General features: G+C 35.7%; 1 protein-coding gene across 3 annotated transcripts in view; it reads left to right on the forward strand.

Moving 5' to 3' along the window:
• ADGRV1 (adhesion G protein-coupled receptor V1) overlaps nucleotides 1-14344 on the forward strand; it is a 275778-nt gene that overhangs the window by 62982 nt on the left and 198452 nt on the right. For all 3 annotated transcript variants that reach the window (XM_085042779.1, XM_085042782.1, XM_085042781.1), the window contains 11 exons: nucleotides 1374-1554; nucleotides 2205-2407; nucleotides 3038-3167; nucleotides 4612-4692; nucleotides 5923-6062; nucleotides 6468-7077; nucleotides 8015-8230; nucleotides 9480-9695; nucleotides 11461-11705; nucleotides 11879-12060; nucleotides 12592-13403. In XM_085042779.1, coding sequence (XP_084898905.1) covers nucleotides 1374-1554; nucleotides 2205-2407; nucleotides 3038-3167; nucleotides 4612-4692; nucleotides 5923-6062; nucleotides 6468-7077; nucleotides 8015-8230; nucleotides 9480-9695; nucleotides 11461-11705; nucleotides 11879-12060; nucleotides 12592-13403 — 3016 coding nt within the window. The remainder of the gene's footprint in view (nucleotides 1-1373; nucleotides 1555-2204; nucleotides 2408-3037; nucleotides 3168-4611; nucleotides 4693-5922; nucleotides 6063-6467; nucleotides 7078-8014; nucleotides 8231-9479; nucleotides 9696-11460; nucleotides 11706-11878; nucleotides 12061-12591; nucleotides 13404-14344) is intronic.

The following is a 14344-nucleotide window of genomic DNA, read 5'->3' on the forward strand; positions in this document are numbered from 1 at the left end:
TTGGCATCTAACAAGTGATAGGATAGAAGCCTCTATATCTGTGTGCATCTCACTTCAGGCATTACTGTGCATGAATGCTTAAATGCACATAATACATAAGATATGTTTACAAATATGTATGTGTAAATCCATGTATATCTATATGTCTATTTCAAGTATAGGTAGTCCTGGGCTCAAATAGTGGGTCCAGTTACTTTTGAAATTGGAATATGATCAGCTTTTGATTGGAATTTTGGAGTGCAGTTTTATCTCCACGTCAACTAATAGACAGCAGTCAACTTCACTGCTGTAATCAAGTGTCTTGCAATTGTTATTTGACACATTCTGTGTCTTTTATTTAACCTTCTTCTGTGAATTTGACCCCGATCCACAGCATAGAAATTTCACATCTGTTTGAAGAAGAGGTGTGGGACCACCATGCTGTAGAAAGTTCACATGCGTTTTCTATTAGTGTTTGTTAAAATAGAAAGGGTGGATTGATAGTAGAAAATACTGTCTTGAAGCCACTAGGGACTGATTGAAACCTACTGAAATAGTTTGAAAAGATCCCAGTGACTCTGCTAGAACTGGATCTGGTCCCAGTTAAACAATGTAACTGATTAGAGCTTGTCAAAATCTCGTGATTTTGGAAAATAGTATGCTCCTGGCACAGTTTATTCAGCTTTAATTCTCTATTGAAACTGTATTACTGCATTATGTACAGTCATTTAAAGTAAAATTTGCCAAGCTTTTCCAGTCTGGCAGCATGGATGAGACCTGCATTATTTTATATAGTGGCAGAAGAGGGCTGGTGTATGCCCAATTAGTGTGGTCCCATATATTGTCTACACACAGAGCAGCTGATGGTCGTGGCCCTAAGACACAGATTGAGAGGAGCTGCTCATCAGGTGAAAAATCTGAAGAGAATTTCCACTGACGTTTGTAAACTACTCATTCCCATGGCTTTAAATATGATCACCTAAACGTTTTCTCCTATATATTTGTCAAATCTTATCACAATATATAGAAAGTTGGAATTGTCTGAGGTTAATGTACTAGCCTGTGCAGAGCAGGATATGTTACATGATAGTAAGATCTCTAATCTCAAGTGTCAGGTAGCATAAAAAACTCACTTCACTTGCTCTCTTATTTGGATTAATCATTGTAATGTCTCTGGCAGCTTGGTAAAGATGCTTTTGGAATGGGTATTCTAAACTATTATGATAGAAGTTAGGTTAAATTACACGGAGGGCAAAAATATTCTCTACATTTCTTTCTGAACTCACAGCAGAAACAGCTTATTGACTGAAAACTTGATTGTTTAAAGGGACATAAAACTCTTAAGTGATGTATGTTGCACAGTTTGATTTCTCCATGATTTGGTCCTTCTCTAGGTCTTAAATTTGCATGTTATTGATGATGACATTCCGGAGCTACATGAATATTTCCGTGTGACATTAGTCTCTGCAATGTCTGGAGATGGAAAACTAGGCTCAACTCCTACCAGTGGAGCAAGTATAGATCCAGAAAAGGAAACTACTGATATCAGCATTAAAGCCAGTGACCATCCATATGGTAACAATGTTGAAGATGATACAGTCTTATTGCAGATTTATGTATACTTCTAGCTCAAGAGGTAAAAATTTGCCTAGCCTAGATAGATGAGGAAGCAATGCCAAATATTACACTTTATCCAGTTTGAGATTAATTCGTAATTTTTATACAAGAATAAAAGCCAAATTACTTCTTCTTGAGAATACTACAAAAAAGGCATCAAAACTGCCCTGACCAAACATGTGATCATCCCCTTTCTCAAGCAACTAAAATTGCATGTAGTTGATTTTATGCCAGTTTTTGTGAAATGAGAATTCCTAATGGAGAGAGACATTTAAGCATGTTTGTTATTATACCAATAAGTAGCCAGTATTATGACTTATTTGCATTCTTTTGGGAAGAGTTGAATTAATTCGTATGGGTTTTTTAAGACTGACATGGATATCAGTGAGAGAGGGAATGGTACATAGCACATACCTGAAAATAGCATGATTGAGTCCTAAAGGCATATTAATAATTAAAAAAAACCCATAAACATTAACTATATATATATTTAATATTTTTGTTTCAATTTATTATTATAATTTAAATTTAAATTTAAAAATAATTTATATTATTGTAATTTAAATCTGGTATGAGAATCCATGTAAATAGTACATTTTGTCTTTCAGGTCTATTGCAGTTCTCTGTGGGGCCACCTCCTCAGCCCAGTGATGAAATGATTCTGCCAGCCTCTGCTGTGCCCCATATCACTGTTAAAGAAGAAGCTGGATGGATCAGATTATTGGTAGTTCGTGCACAAGGGCTTCTTGGAACAGTTATTATGGAATATAGGACAGTGCCACTCACAGCTGTCAGTCCTAAAGATTACCAGGTATGGTCATTGACAAGATGTGCAATTATTTCAGAATTTAATTAGAGCTATTTGTCCTGGAGATAGCCATCAGTTTGAGTAGTTGAGCTCTGCTGTAGTTCTTTTCACAGAAACAGTTTGTTTTATATGGTTTTGTGATAGATGTATGCACTACACTGTAAAATATAAATCACTATGTGCTTTTTGCCTCCTTTCTGTACAGCATGTTGTGTTTCCTAGGAAAAGCCTCTGATTTTGATTTTGATATCCTTAAGAGAATTGTCAGTGCCTCAAGAATGGATATTTCCTATTATTTCTAAGTATATCAAACTTTATATGAGCATACAGGTGCATGTACAGGTGAAGATTATATTTGTATGCACTAGGATTTTTACATGTACAACAGCATAGCTTATACATATCTGTGTTTGCTTGTCTAACTGCTGTTTGTGCAGAAAAAGGTAGATGAAGACTCTCATAATTCAGTGGATTTAGATTGCTATTTCTTATAACAAAGACTCAGATATTTTTAAAGCTAAACTGGAGAAAAGTAGATGTTTTGACAAACACAAAAAGAGTTGAGGTTGTATTTCTTTTTTCATTTGGATGAAAACATTAAACTTGAACAAAAATGAACCTTTCATATTTCAGGCTGTTTCAGGCACAATGGAATTTCAGCCCGGAGAAAGATACAAGTACATTACTGTTAACATCACTGACAATTCTATTCCTGAACTAGAAAAAACTTTTAAAGTAGAGCTCTTGAAACCAGAGGGAGGAGGTAAGGCACATACATCAATCCACTGGTTGTATTTTTGTGATCTTTACTTATCTCTTAAAATCTAACCTTGTGAACTATTTCTAAGGACAAGCACCCCCACAGCCTCCAGACAGCAGCAATGCTTTTTAGGAAAGAACTGTCCTTCAGATGTTTTGTTAGTTGTTGCTGTAAACCACCACATCTCAAAGGAAATATATTACTACCATGCATTAGGTCATTCAAAGACAACTGCTGCTTTTTAAATTACATAATTTCATAGTTGGTAGAGGATATTAAGGTAATGTAAAAAATATTTTTTTTAAGTAGTCAATATTTAAGGTTTAACAGCCAAAGGTGTCTTTTTTATCTACCACTTGAGTGAAATTGGAGAAATTGCAATAAACTGTCTCCTAACTGATTCAAATGGATTATAGCATTAGAATATTGGGGGTTTTGAGAGGCCTGGGGAGTTTAGCTGCATTGGAGAGCTAGCTAGAAGCTAGTGTAAATCCTGCTGTGAGGTGTTGTTAGTCTTAGAACAGTTGGCAAACATCAGTGCTCCTGCCACATAAAATCACTTTTGCCTTCGAGAATTTTTTTCCATTGAAAGATATTTTTAAGGGAGATTATAAAGCTGGTTGGAGGAAATTAAGTAATTCAAAATATTGAGACCCATAAAGTGCCTTTTTAACTGGTATTATTTTTCTAAGCAATTCGGAATTGCAAGTGTGATGCCTTCTGGAAAGTTAGATTGTACTAACTTGAATGTCTGTGGTGCAATGTAGCACTGTGGTGCTTTGAAAGTATTCTTTTAATAAAAACTTCAGACCTTCCATACATGTGGAATTTTTGGTCAAGTAGTTTTTTCAGTTAAATGAACTTTCCTCTTTCAGTTTTTTTGGTCAGAAAACTTACAGCTAACGTTAGTAATTTACTAGAGGGAGATACCCTCTGAACATAATCCTTTTGGGCTTTCCAACACCATTGCAAGCACAAGACTTAGCGTAAAGGCTCCATAACTTAAGCTGCTGATTTTTTCGACTTTCTGACACAAGTTTTTGATTTGTGAGAAAATATTAGAATAAGAGAGTTTGACAGGATCCAGCAACTCCTTCCCTTTCTGCCCACCCCATTTCTAATTCCTCCATTACAGACCTCAATTAAGAGTGAGAAAGATGGAACATAGTAGGAAAGGAAAAAGATAAAAGAAAGTTGTATGTGTTTTCTTTCCTTCTGACTTCCTCTTGCTTTTTCTAATGCAATAAATTAAACATGATGCGGTATATACAAATTTTCTTCTGGCTTTTATCAGAAATTCTGTATAATTTCATTTCCAAAATTGACGCTTTCCTAGAATACTTCCCTCTCTTTTTGTGTTGTCCAGAAATGTTTAAATTACTTTCTGCTTTCCCTTTTTTTATAAATGTATATATGTGTATATATCTTTATGTCTGTCATTCTTAAGTTGCTGAGTTCTTTAGAAATGATGGAAGTGGTAGTGGTGATGGAAATACGGATTTCTTCCTTTCAACTGTCCCTCAACATGGTAAGCATTTTTGATTAATCCTATCTTTTATTTATAATTGTAATATCTGTCATAAATTACAATGCTTGAAACAACTTATAGTGTTTCTTTATGTGCAGTTAGAGCTTGTTAATCTAGATTTAACATAAGGTTTTGTCAAAAACATTATTTTCCATTTTAATTAAAGTGTAATTTCAATAGCAGTCAGTATTTAGAGTAATGCAGGGAACAACAGGGTCTTATATCATCAAAACTACATTGCTGTAAAACACAATATAGTAATTGCAGAATTAAAGTTTGCAGAAGTATCTTTGTCTGAACATTGTCAAATTTTCCTGGGAAAGAAATGCAAAGGCACTTTCTAAATTGAAGGTGATTTTAAAACTTCCTGATGGTATGTTTTGATATGTTCTGTGTACAACTTTGATCCCTGCATGGCAAAAAAAAACTCTTAAAGAAAGCTAAGTTGTGTTAGATTTTTTAAAAGAAATTGTTTGATTGTTTTTCAGTTTTTTTTCTTTCATTTCTTCAAGTTCCTTTTTATGTCATGACATGTAGAAAACAATGATAATTCAATATTGAAAAAATCCCAGATGAAGAAATAACAGAATATTTGGGAAAATCCTATGTATATAGGACTTCAAATGTAAAAACATTATGTGAGCACCTATTATGCCAATAAAGTAATTTTTTTTTTTTTTTTTTTAGTGGTGGTGTTTTATTTGGTATTGTGTTTCCCTTTTGCTTGTTTCCAGAAATGGTTTTATTAAGTGCCAGGCTATTTTTCTCTCTGAGCAGGCAGTTATCTCACCCAAGACAGCATCTTTAGCAGTAGGATTTACTTGACTTGTTTTTTTTCCTTTGTTGTCATTCCAGCTTATGTTAGCATGAGACCTGCATTCATCTCGTCTTTCTGCTTGTACTGTGGTTTACCATATAATTACTCACTGTCCTAAATGCTGCTCCATTTTCATTCATTAAACCTGTAATTTTATTTTGGTTCCTCCCTCAAAATTGTAATTTTTTTATTGCATAATTTCATAAAAGGACTGACAGGACTGCATTACTGAAAGTCAGTTGCTTTTCCATACAGAGAGTTACCACGCATTTAGACAAAGAAAAAAACAAAATGCAGCATGGATACTCCAGTCACACTCTCTTTTGTATTTTTGTAGCATATCTTTTTAGTTGTTATCCTTCATGTAAGAAAACATACTTGTTAAAAATATTTTTGGCTCTTGCACTTAACAGCTAGCTTGGGAATTGCATCCCACATCCTTGTGACTATTGAGGCTTCCGATGACGCTCATGGTGTGTTTGAGTTCAGTGATGAGTCCCTCTCAGTGAATGGAACTGAGCCCAAAGATGGAGAGAGCAATGTTGTGCTGCAGGTTAGAAAGCTTTGAGTCTCATATTTTGCTCCATGGTTCTCTTCTGTCTGTTTATACTGGTGTTCTGTGATGCTTTTGTCATTAGCTTGTGGGGTTTATAACAACTTTGTCATGAGCATCTCTTTTTCCAGTCACGCAGTGTTTGCTAATGTGAATTATTCAGCTTGAATCTAAAATGTTAATAGTATCCAAAAACTTAAAATCTTCTCCTTGTTTAGAATCAAGGGACTACTACTTAAGATAAGTGTTGACAAGTTCAGCAAGATTATAAAAATTACATGTTTTTAAAACACACACTTATCTTTACCTTATTAAGTTAATGTCTTTGCTTAATTGCATTTCACACTTCTATGTTTTTCTTTCTCATAGAACAAAAATATGCACATCTTTATATGTTTTGCTTAGGTTGTCAGAACTCACGGGGCCTTATCTCAGGTGTCATTGCATTGGATCATAGCCTGCGATCTTACCAAGGACTTGATCTCTACAGATGGGAATGTAACATTCGATGTTGGCCAAGTGAGAGCAAATATTACAGTACAGGTTGCTCCTGATGATGTTCCCGAATTGGATAAGATGTTTTCAGTTTTAATCGTCAATGTCTCCCGTGGTCGTCTTGGAAATCATACTAATGCAACATTAACTATATTAGCCAATGATGATCCATATGGAGTCTTCATCTTTTCTGAGCAAAACAGACCAATAAAAGTTGAGGAAGAAACAAAAAATATTTCTCTGACAGTTTTAAGAAGCGGTGGTCTCCTCGGTACAGTAATGGTGAAATACAGAACTATTGGTGATGAGGAAAAGTCACCCTTTCTTCCACCTGATGTTGTCAGAGCAACAGAGGGAAAAGACTACATACCCATTACAGGTTATGTGATCTTTGCAACCAATGAAAGTGAGGCCACAATATCCTTGCCTATTTTGGATGATGATGATCCTGAGAGGTCAGAATCTGTTTTTGTGGAGCTAAGCAGTATTGTTTTGATCAAGAAAGTTCAGGATCGGCCAAGTAAGTGTCTTACATAAAACCTACAATATAAAGGTTAATATTTATATGTCAAAGGAGAAAATGCAGCAAGATAAATGAAGAACTCTTTACCTCTGCCAAACTCTGTATAGTTATTTCTGAGTTACCTGGCTTGTGTCCTGTTGGCATTTATTTCCTTTTACACAGGATTTTATTGGAAACGCATGAGCATTTCTTTATCCCTTTTATATTTGCATCTTACCAAGGTCTTTCAGGCCAAATATGTTACAGTATTTGCTTGTGGACTAATACCTGCTCATTTAGCATTGTTTCTGAAAGTTCAGTAGTAGGAAATAGCTAAGCTAGATTTTCGTATTAAAATACAGAACAGTCTTATAAAAAAAGTGATGAAGAATTAGTGATGTGCTGTTTTCTTAGTGTTGGCAGTTTTTACTTCATTTCTCATTCAGATAAATTCAGGTCATTACAGCCTGATTTGTGCTTCAAAGATTCTTGGCACGTTTAATTGCTGCCCTTGCCCCCAGATTAAGGGAAACTTCAAATGTAATTGCAGTTGGAGTTCAATTCAATTCTTGGAGTTGAAATCTTACTTGTATTTCATCATATCAAGAGTAAAACTGAAATTATTCTAGACTGTAATGATCTTACAATTGACCTTATGGATAAATAAATAAATTAATAAATAAATTCACAGTACCTCATCTTTTAAAAAAAATTATGGCTTCAATGCTCCACAGCATGGTAGAATAATGTTACTAAAAATTGGGATTTTTTGCCAGAATGTAATTCAAACACGTGTATTTTGACATGGTTTCTAGCTATGCTTTGTCCAGTTGTAGAAAAGATAATTTTCATGAAAACTAAAACCAACCAAACTGATATGTATGCCTATGAACTCTATGACCATGAATAGCAAGTATTTCAGGCACCCCTTCACTATGTTTTCTTTATATTTCAGTTATGAATTCTCCTCGACTTGGATTAGGGGGTGAGACAATAGCTCACGTGATTATCAATGCCAATGATGATGCTTTTGGAACACTTCAGCTTTCAGCTTCAACCGTGCGAGTTGCTGAAAATTATGTTGGACCAATCATTAACGTAACCAGGACTGGGGGAATATTTTCAGATGTTTCTGTGAAATTTAAAGCTATGCCAATAACTGCAACTGCTGGTAAGAAAGCAAAATAGCTAAGTATGCAATCTGTGTTAAAGCTGGAACATACAAGTGTGTATTGAATGCTCTATTATATATAACAAGTATGAAATATAAAGCAGTGAGGCATTGACTGTATTTACAAACATGAATCCAAGACCTGAGGGAGAGCTTATGCATTGTCACTGGAGAATCTAAAAGTGAAATGAGGGAAGGAATTGGAGTGTTTGTTTGCTTAGTAGTCCACCACCACTTAACAGCCCCTCCAGAAGTACTATTGTGGTATATATAACTACTGTTTAGTCCCGTGTACATATTTAAACCCACCACGCATCTTAGTTGAGCTTATTGGAGAGGAAATGAGAGTTGGGGTCTCAGCTGTAAAACAAATTGGGAAAAATCAATCAAAACCCAAGGAGACTTGTTTTTCTGTAAATGGAATGTAAACTTCTCCAGTCGGTCCCTGCTGTAGAGAAGGTACATAAAGAAAGGAGGAAACTTACGAAGTCTGCAGGATCAAAATCACATGGACAGTTACAAATTGAGCACACTGTATTTCAGCTATGTTCAAATTGAATAGATGGGTGGGATATGCTCTGAGAACTGGTATTTTCATTTAATTTTTATGTAACAGACAGTTATAAATTAAATGTGTAGCTAGAATTAGATCAGAGTATGATTTCAGTGAGTTTCTGAAGCAGAGCTGTAATCTGGTGTATCACAGATGTTCCTCTAGACAGTCAAGACAAGTTTGTCTAAAGTGAGGTTGACAGAAGCTGTGCCCATTACTGAAATCTGCTTTGACAAAGGTGGTTCTGTTCACTTTTATCTCTTGGAAAGCCAGACAGCAATTATAAATCAAAGACAGAAACATCTTGGTAGTGTGACCTTGTAAAAGCAGACCATAATGGACCTTTTGTAACTACCTCTTGGTCTAACAGTGCACACTCTGTTATTGGTCAAACCAAGTTTTATTTTGATCCATCCAGATATCTAAAAGGCAATGGAAAGTCAAAGAAAGAAATGAAAAAGAAAAAAAGACAAACCAAAAACCAAACCCTGAAAAACTAACCAAACAAAATCAAAAGCAAACCAAAAAAACAAACAAAAACTTGTTGTCTGGGTATAGAGATAAAGGAAAAAAGCCACAGAAGAATGCATGTATAAGCAAAGAGAGGATATTACTGATAATGTTCACCACACTGAATCATGAAGCATTGCTATTATCTGGCTTTTATTGTTTTGGGTGTTTTCATTTACAATTTAGGTGAGGACTACAGTGTAGCTTCATCAGATGTTGTCTTACTAGAAGGGGAAACAAGTAAAGCTGTGCCAATTTATATAATTAATGATATCAATCCTGAACTTGAGGAGTCATTTTATGTTCAGCTGCTGAATCAAACAACAGGAGGAGCCTTGCTCGGATCTTTGACGAGGGCAATCATAACTATTGAGGCTTCTGATGACCCATTTGGATCCTTTGGTAAATGAGTACATATTTTCTTTCTTCTGTTAATGGTTTTTTTGAGGGTTTGTGGGGGAGGTGGTACTTGGCAACTGAATAAAAACATTCGGAAGTGGAAGTGTGACTGTAGAGAGTAAAGGAAAAGATTAGGTAAACTGAATTAAAGCATGTAATAAAGGAGTAATGGGGCTTTAATATAACAAAAAATACAATTTTTTCAACTGATATAGTAGGATTTTGGAATCTTTTAATGGAGGTAGATGGATTTTAGTTTACTTTCTTAGTTCCTTATGAATTGAAAGTGCCACATTCCCGTTCTAAGTTTAAGCCAAAATCTGCATTCTAATATCTATTGCTTAAACACTTTGGTATCTTTATTTTACTAGATAATCAGCTAAAGCAGATTAAAAAAGCTGGGGAAATTGAAAACTATAAAGAGAAAATAAATTACATTCTCTTACTTTTTGTCAACTACTTTAATTTTTCTTCTGTCTGTTATTAATAAAATGAACTGTGCCTACTTTACAAAATAAGTTTGATTATACAAGTTTTGAGAAGAATTTTGGTGATTTCAAAAATTTAGTTATTATTTTAGAAATCTACCTCTTTTTTTGTTGGGTTGGGGTTTTTTACTTTAGTTTGGTTTGGGTTTTTTTGTTTTGTTTTTCTCCTTTTTACTTTGGCTTATTCTTTTCCCCCTTCAGTACTCAATTTAGTTCTTATTGTTCCATTAGAAGGCAGTAGAGGAAAGAAAGAACACATAGGAAAAATAAATAATTGTAGATTAATAGTTACCTTAATTCTTAAAAATTAAAAGTATAATATAAGAGAGACTTTGGGTGCAATAGGAAGAGCATTGCCTGAAGGTGGAGGGGGGTGATCCTGCCCCTCTACTTAGCCCTGGTGAGGCATGTCTGGAGTGCTGTGTCCAGTTCTGGGCTCCTTAGTCCAAGAGAGACTTGGAGCTTCTGGAGCAAGCAGGTCTAGCAGAGGGCTAAAAAGATGATTCAGGGACTAGAGCATGTCTCTGATGAGAAAGGCCTGAGTTGGGCCTCTGGAGAAGAGACGACTGAGAGGGGACTTATCAATGTGAATGAATGGCTGAAGGGAGGGAGTCAAACGGATTGAGCTTCTTGGCACCAAGCTGTAGAGCAAGAGGGAACAGGCGAAAATTAATGCACAGAGTTCCACCTGAACATGAGGAAGAGCTTTACTGTGCAGGTGACCACACACTGGAACAGATTGCCCACAGAGGTTATGGAGTCTCCTTCAACAGAGCCATCCAAGAACTGTCTAGAGACACTCCTGTGCTGTGTTCTCTGGGATGACTCTGCTTGAGCAGGGAGCTTGAACCCAGTTATTCACCAGGTCCCTTCCAACCTGACCCATTCTGTAGTTCTTTGACTTCTACTTAACATAAGCCATGTTATGTTGTTGCAATTTATTTCTTCAGTTAGTGACATGAAATCTGGTAAAGAGTTTCTCTGCTGGGAATAATTATGAAATTATATTCTAAGACCTTAGAAACAGGGCGTGATGAGCCTCAAACAATGGGTTTGTTGTAACAGACTTTATGGATGAGGGCTTAATTTTCATGCTAATTTTCTCTGCAGATGAAAATGTGAGTATTGAAAATTTTCTTTTAGGTTTAAATTTGATTAAAAGGGATTTATTTGTGCAAGTAAATGCAATCAAGTAAAACAAAACTCTGTACTTCAGGAACTGATATATTTACTTTCAGTTTTGTTGTTAAAGCACTTCATCTCCCTGTGGCATATTTCAGTTTTTCAGAACACTGAATTCACTGTGGAGGAGCCTGAATTTGGATCAGTAACCGTAAATCTGCCAATAATCCGCAATGCTGGGACACTGGGTAATGTTACTGTTCAGTGGGCTGCTACCATTAATGGACATCCTGCTGGTGATGACTTGCAGGTCACCACAGGGAATATTACTTTTGCCCCTGGGGAAGCCATTCAGATGTTGCAGTTGGAAATCCTGGCTGATGATGTTCCAGAAGTAGAAGAAGTAAGTTGAGCAATTATGTCGCTCTTGAATAGTATTAGAGTTTTAACTTGTTTGAGAAATGTGTGCAGATCAAAATAAGAAATATTATGGCAAGAAGCTTGCTTGTGATTAGTTTTAGAAATGGTAAAAGTTGTTTAGCTTCATTATTTGTTTTTCTTTTTTTTCTTTTTGAGATTGTCCGCGTGGAATTAACTCAGGCCTCCAACGGTGGTGGTATCGGGTTAGATGGCGTGGCAAATATTGTAATACCTGCCAATGATAATCCTTTTGGCACAGTTTTCTTTCATCAATCCTCATATCGAATTCAGGAGCCCCTAGAAAGAAATTTGCTTGCAAATATCACAGTCAGGAGAAGGTCTGTATAAGATTGGCTGATTTTGAATCTCTTTTTTTTGTTGTTGGTTTGGTTTGGGGTTTTTTTGGGTTTTTTGGCCATAATTTTAAATGTCATGCCCTTGTATAAGTATTTGCATATGTCATTGTTCCTAGGAGGAACGATGACAATATGGACAGCACAGGGTTTTTTTTCCTTGACAGTTCTAGGAAGACAAAGTTAATTCCTAGAAACAAATGTTTGCAAACATGCACATCTTACAGACGCAACCCAAGCTATAAACAATCAAACTTGCTCTCAAAAAACACCCAACAATTACTTAGTTATTCTGGTACTAGCTTCAAAGGAAGTCACTTTAATTAGCTATTTGTAACTTTTCAGCAATTCTGGTACTAGCTTCAAGGGAAGTCACTTTAATTAGATATTTGTAACTTTTCAGCAATTCAGAAAGGGTTAGTTAATTTTGTTAATTTTTATTCTTTACCCAGTAACATAGAGATATTGGACATGCTTCACCAGCTAACATAACATTTTTATTTTAATGTCTTTTAGTGGGGGAAGGTTTGGTCAGCTGAAAATATTTTACAGCACTTCTGAGACTGACATCATAGCTCTTGCCATTGAGCAAGGTGAGGATATCCTGGCATATTATGAGTCTCCGGTGCAAGGAATTCCTGACCATCCATCCATGACCAGAGTGAATGTGTCGGGAGCAAGTGACCCACTCTATGCTTGTGCAACTCAGTGCCTAAAAGAACAAGCATGTTCAGCCTTCACATTTTCCAGTGCCTCTGAGATTCCTCTCTGCCTTTGGCTGACAGCAGAGATCAGGCCATTAACTAACAGGTCAGGATTATGGACCTACAAGAAAAACAGCAGCAGTGCATCCACTCTGTTTAGCACACAAGCCATCGCTGGTAGTGATTATGAATCTATCACAAGGGAGTGGGCCATCATGCAGGAGGAGGAAGAATTTGCAAATCTCACAGTTACCATACTCCCTGACAGCCTACCAGAGTTGGATGAAAAATTCACTATACTCCTGTTAAAAGTTGAACTGATGAACATCTCAGCCAGCTTAAAAAATCAGCCAACTATTGGACAGCCAAATACTTCCACAGTTATCATAATGATGAATGGGGATGCCTTTGGAGTATTTAAGATCTACAGTGTAAGTCCCAATGCAACAGAGGAAGGTCTGTATATTGAAGTAGAAGAGCACCCTCAGGCCAGTGTGCAGCTAATGATTCATAGGACAGAAGGCAGCCTGGGACAGGTGGCAGTGGAATGGCGTGTTGTCGGTGGAACTGCTACCCCAAACTTGGATTTTGTGGGTGTTGGTGAGATTCTGGTGTTTGCTGAAGGTGAGGCAAGGTTTTGTACTAGCTTCTCTTGTCTAAAACTAAAGAAAAACATAAAACAAATACACACATACAGAGACTTAAAAGAGTATAAATACTGAAGTATTTTTAAAGAAATATTGCAGTGTGCCTTATAAAGATAACATTTTTACTAAATAAATTAAGAATAATATTGCTGAAATAGTTGTTATATTGAAAATAATGAAAATGAGAATCAGGCCTAAGTGGTCTTTTGTTAATCTTCAGTCAGTACAGTACTAATTTTTAATGATGTAACTTTTTAGATTCTGAGATTGTACTGATTTTGCAACAGAACAGGATATTTAAAAAATTGCAAACACAAGACTATGGCAGGCATTACTTAACCACTATGCAACATGATGGATGTATTATTTATTTGCAAAGTCTGAGATGATTGAACAGTTGCTTTGAAGACAGTCTGTGGGAGTGTAGTAAAGATTCTAGTATTCATTTGGCTTGTTAAATCATCTGAACTCAAATGAAGTGTTGCGAGGAGTGATTAGGAAGCTGACATGTAATTATATTAGTGTTCATATGTTTACTAAATGTATTTTCAAAATACATTGAAAGGCAGTATAAAAAAAAAAAATTGTGTCTGGTAAACGGATATAATAATGAGATTATGTTATGTATGTGCAATGACCAAAAGAATTGTGCTGCAAACTATAATAATGTATTATAGAGACTGGTAATTGATTGTCTTTGCTGCTTACATTGCTATTCTTTGATATTACAGAAGACAGGTAACTAACACCATGACAGCCCATTTTAATGCATTTCCTGGTCCAGTAAATAGTCAAATTTCATGTACATATGTCTGTATCTGGTTCATCAGAAAATATATTTACTTGGTAGTTTTTTTGGCAAGAATTATATTCCCCTTTTCTAATTAAAATTTGAAAGCCAGAGAACTTATAAAGCAA

This window comes from Lichenostomus cassidix, chromosome Z (assembly GCF_008360975.1).
Source record: "Lichenostomus cassidix isolate B80296 chromosome Z, HeHo_3.0, whole genome shotgun sequence".
Lineage (NCBI taxonomy): Eukaryota > Metazoa > Chordata > Aves > Passeriformes > Meliphagidae > Lichenostomus > Lichenostomus cassidix.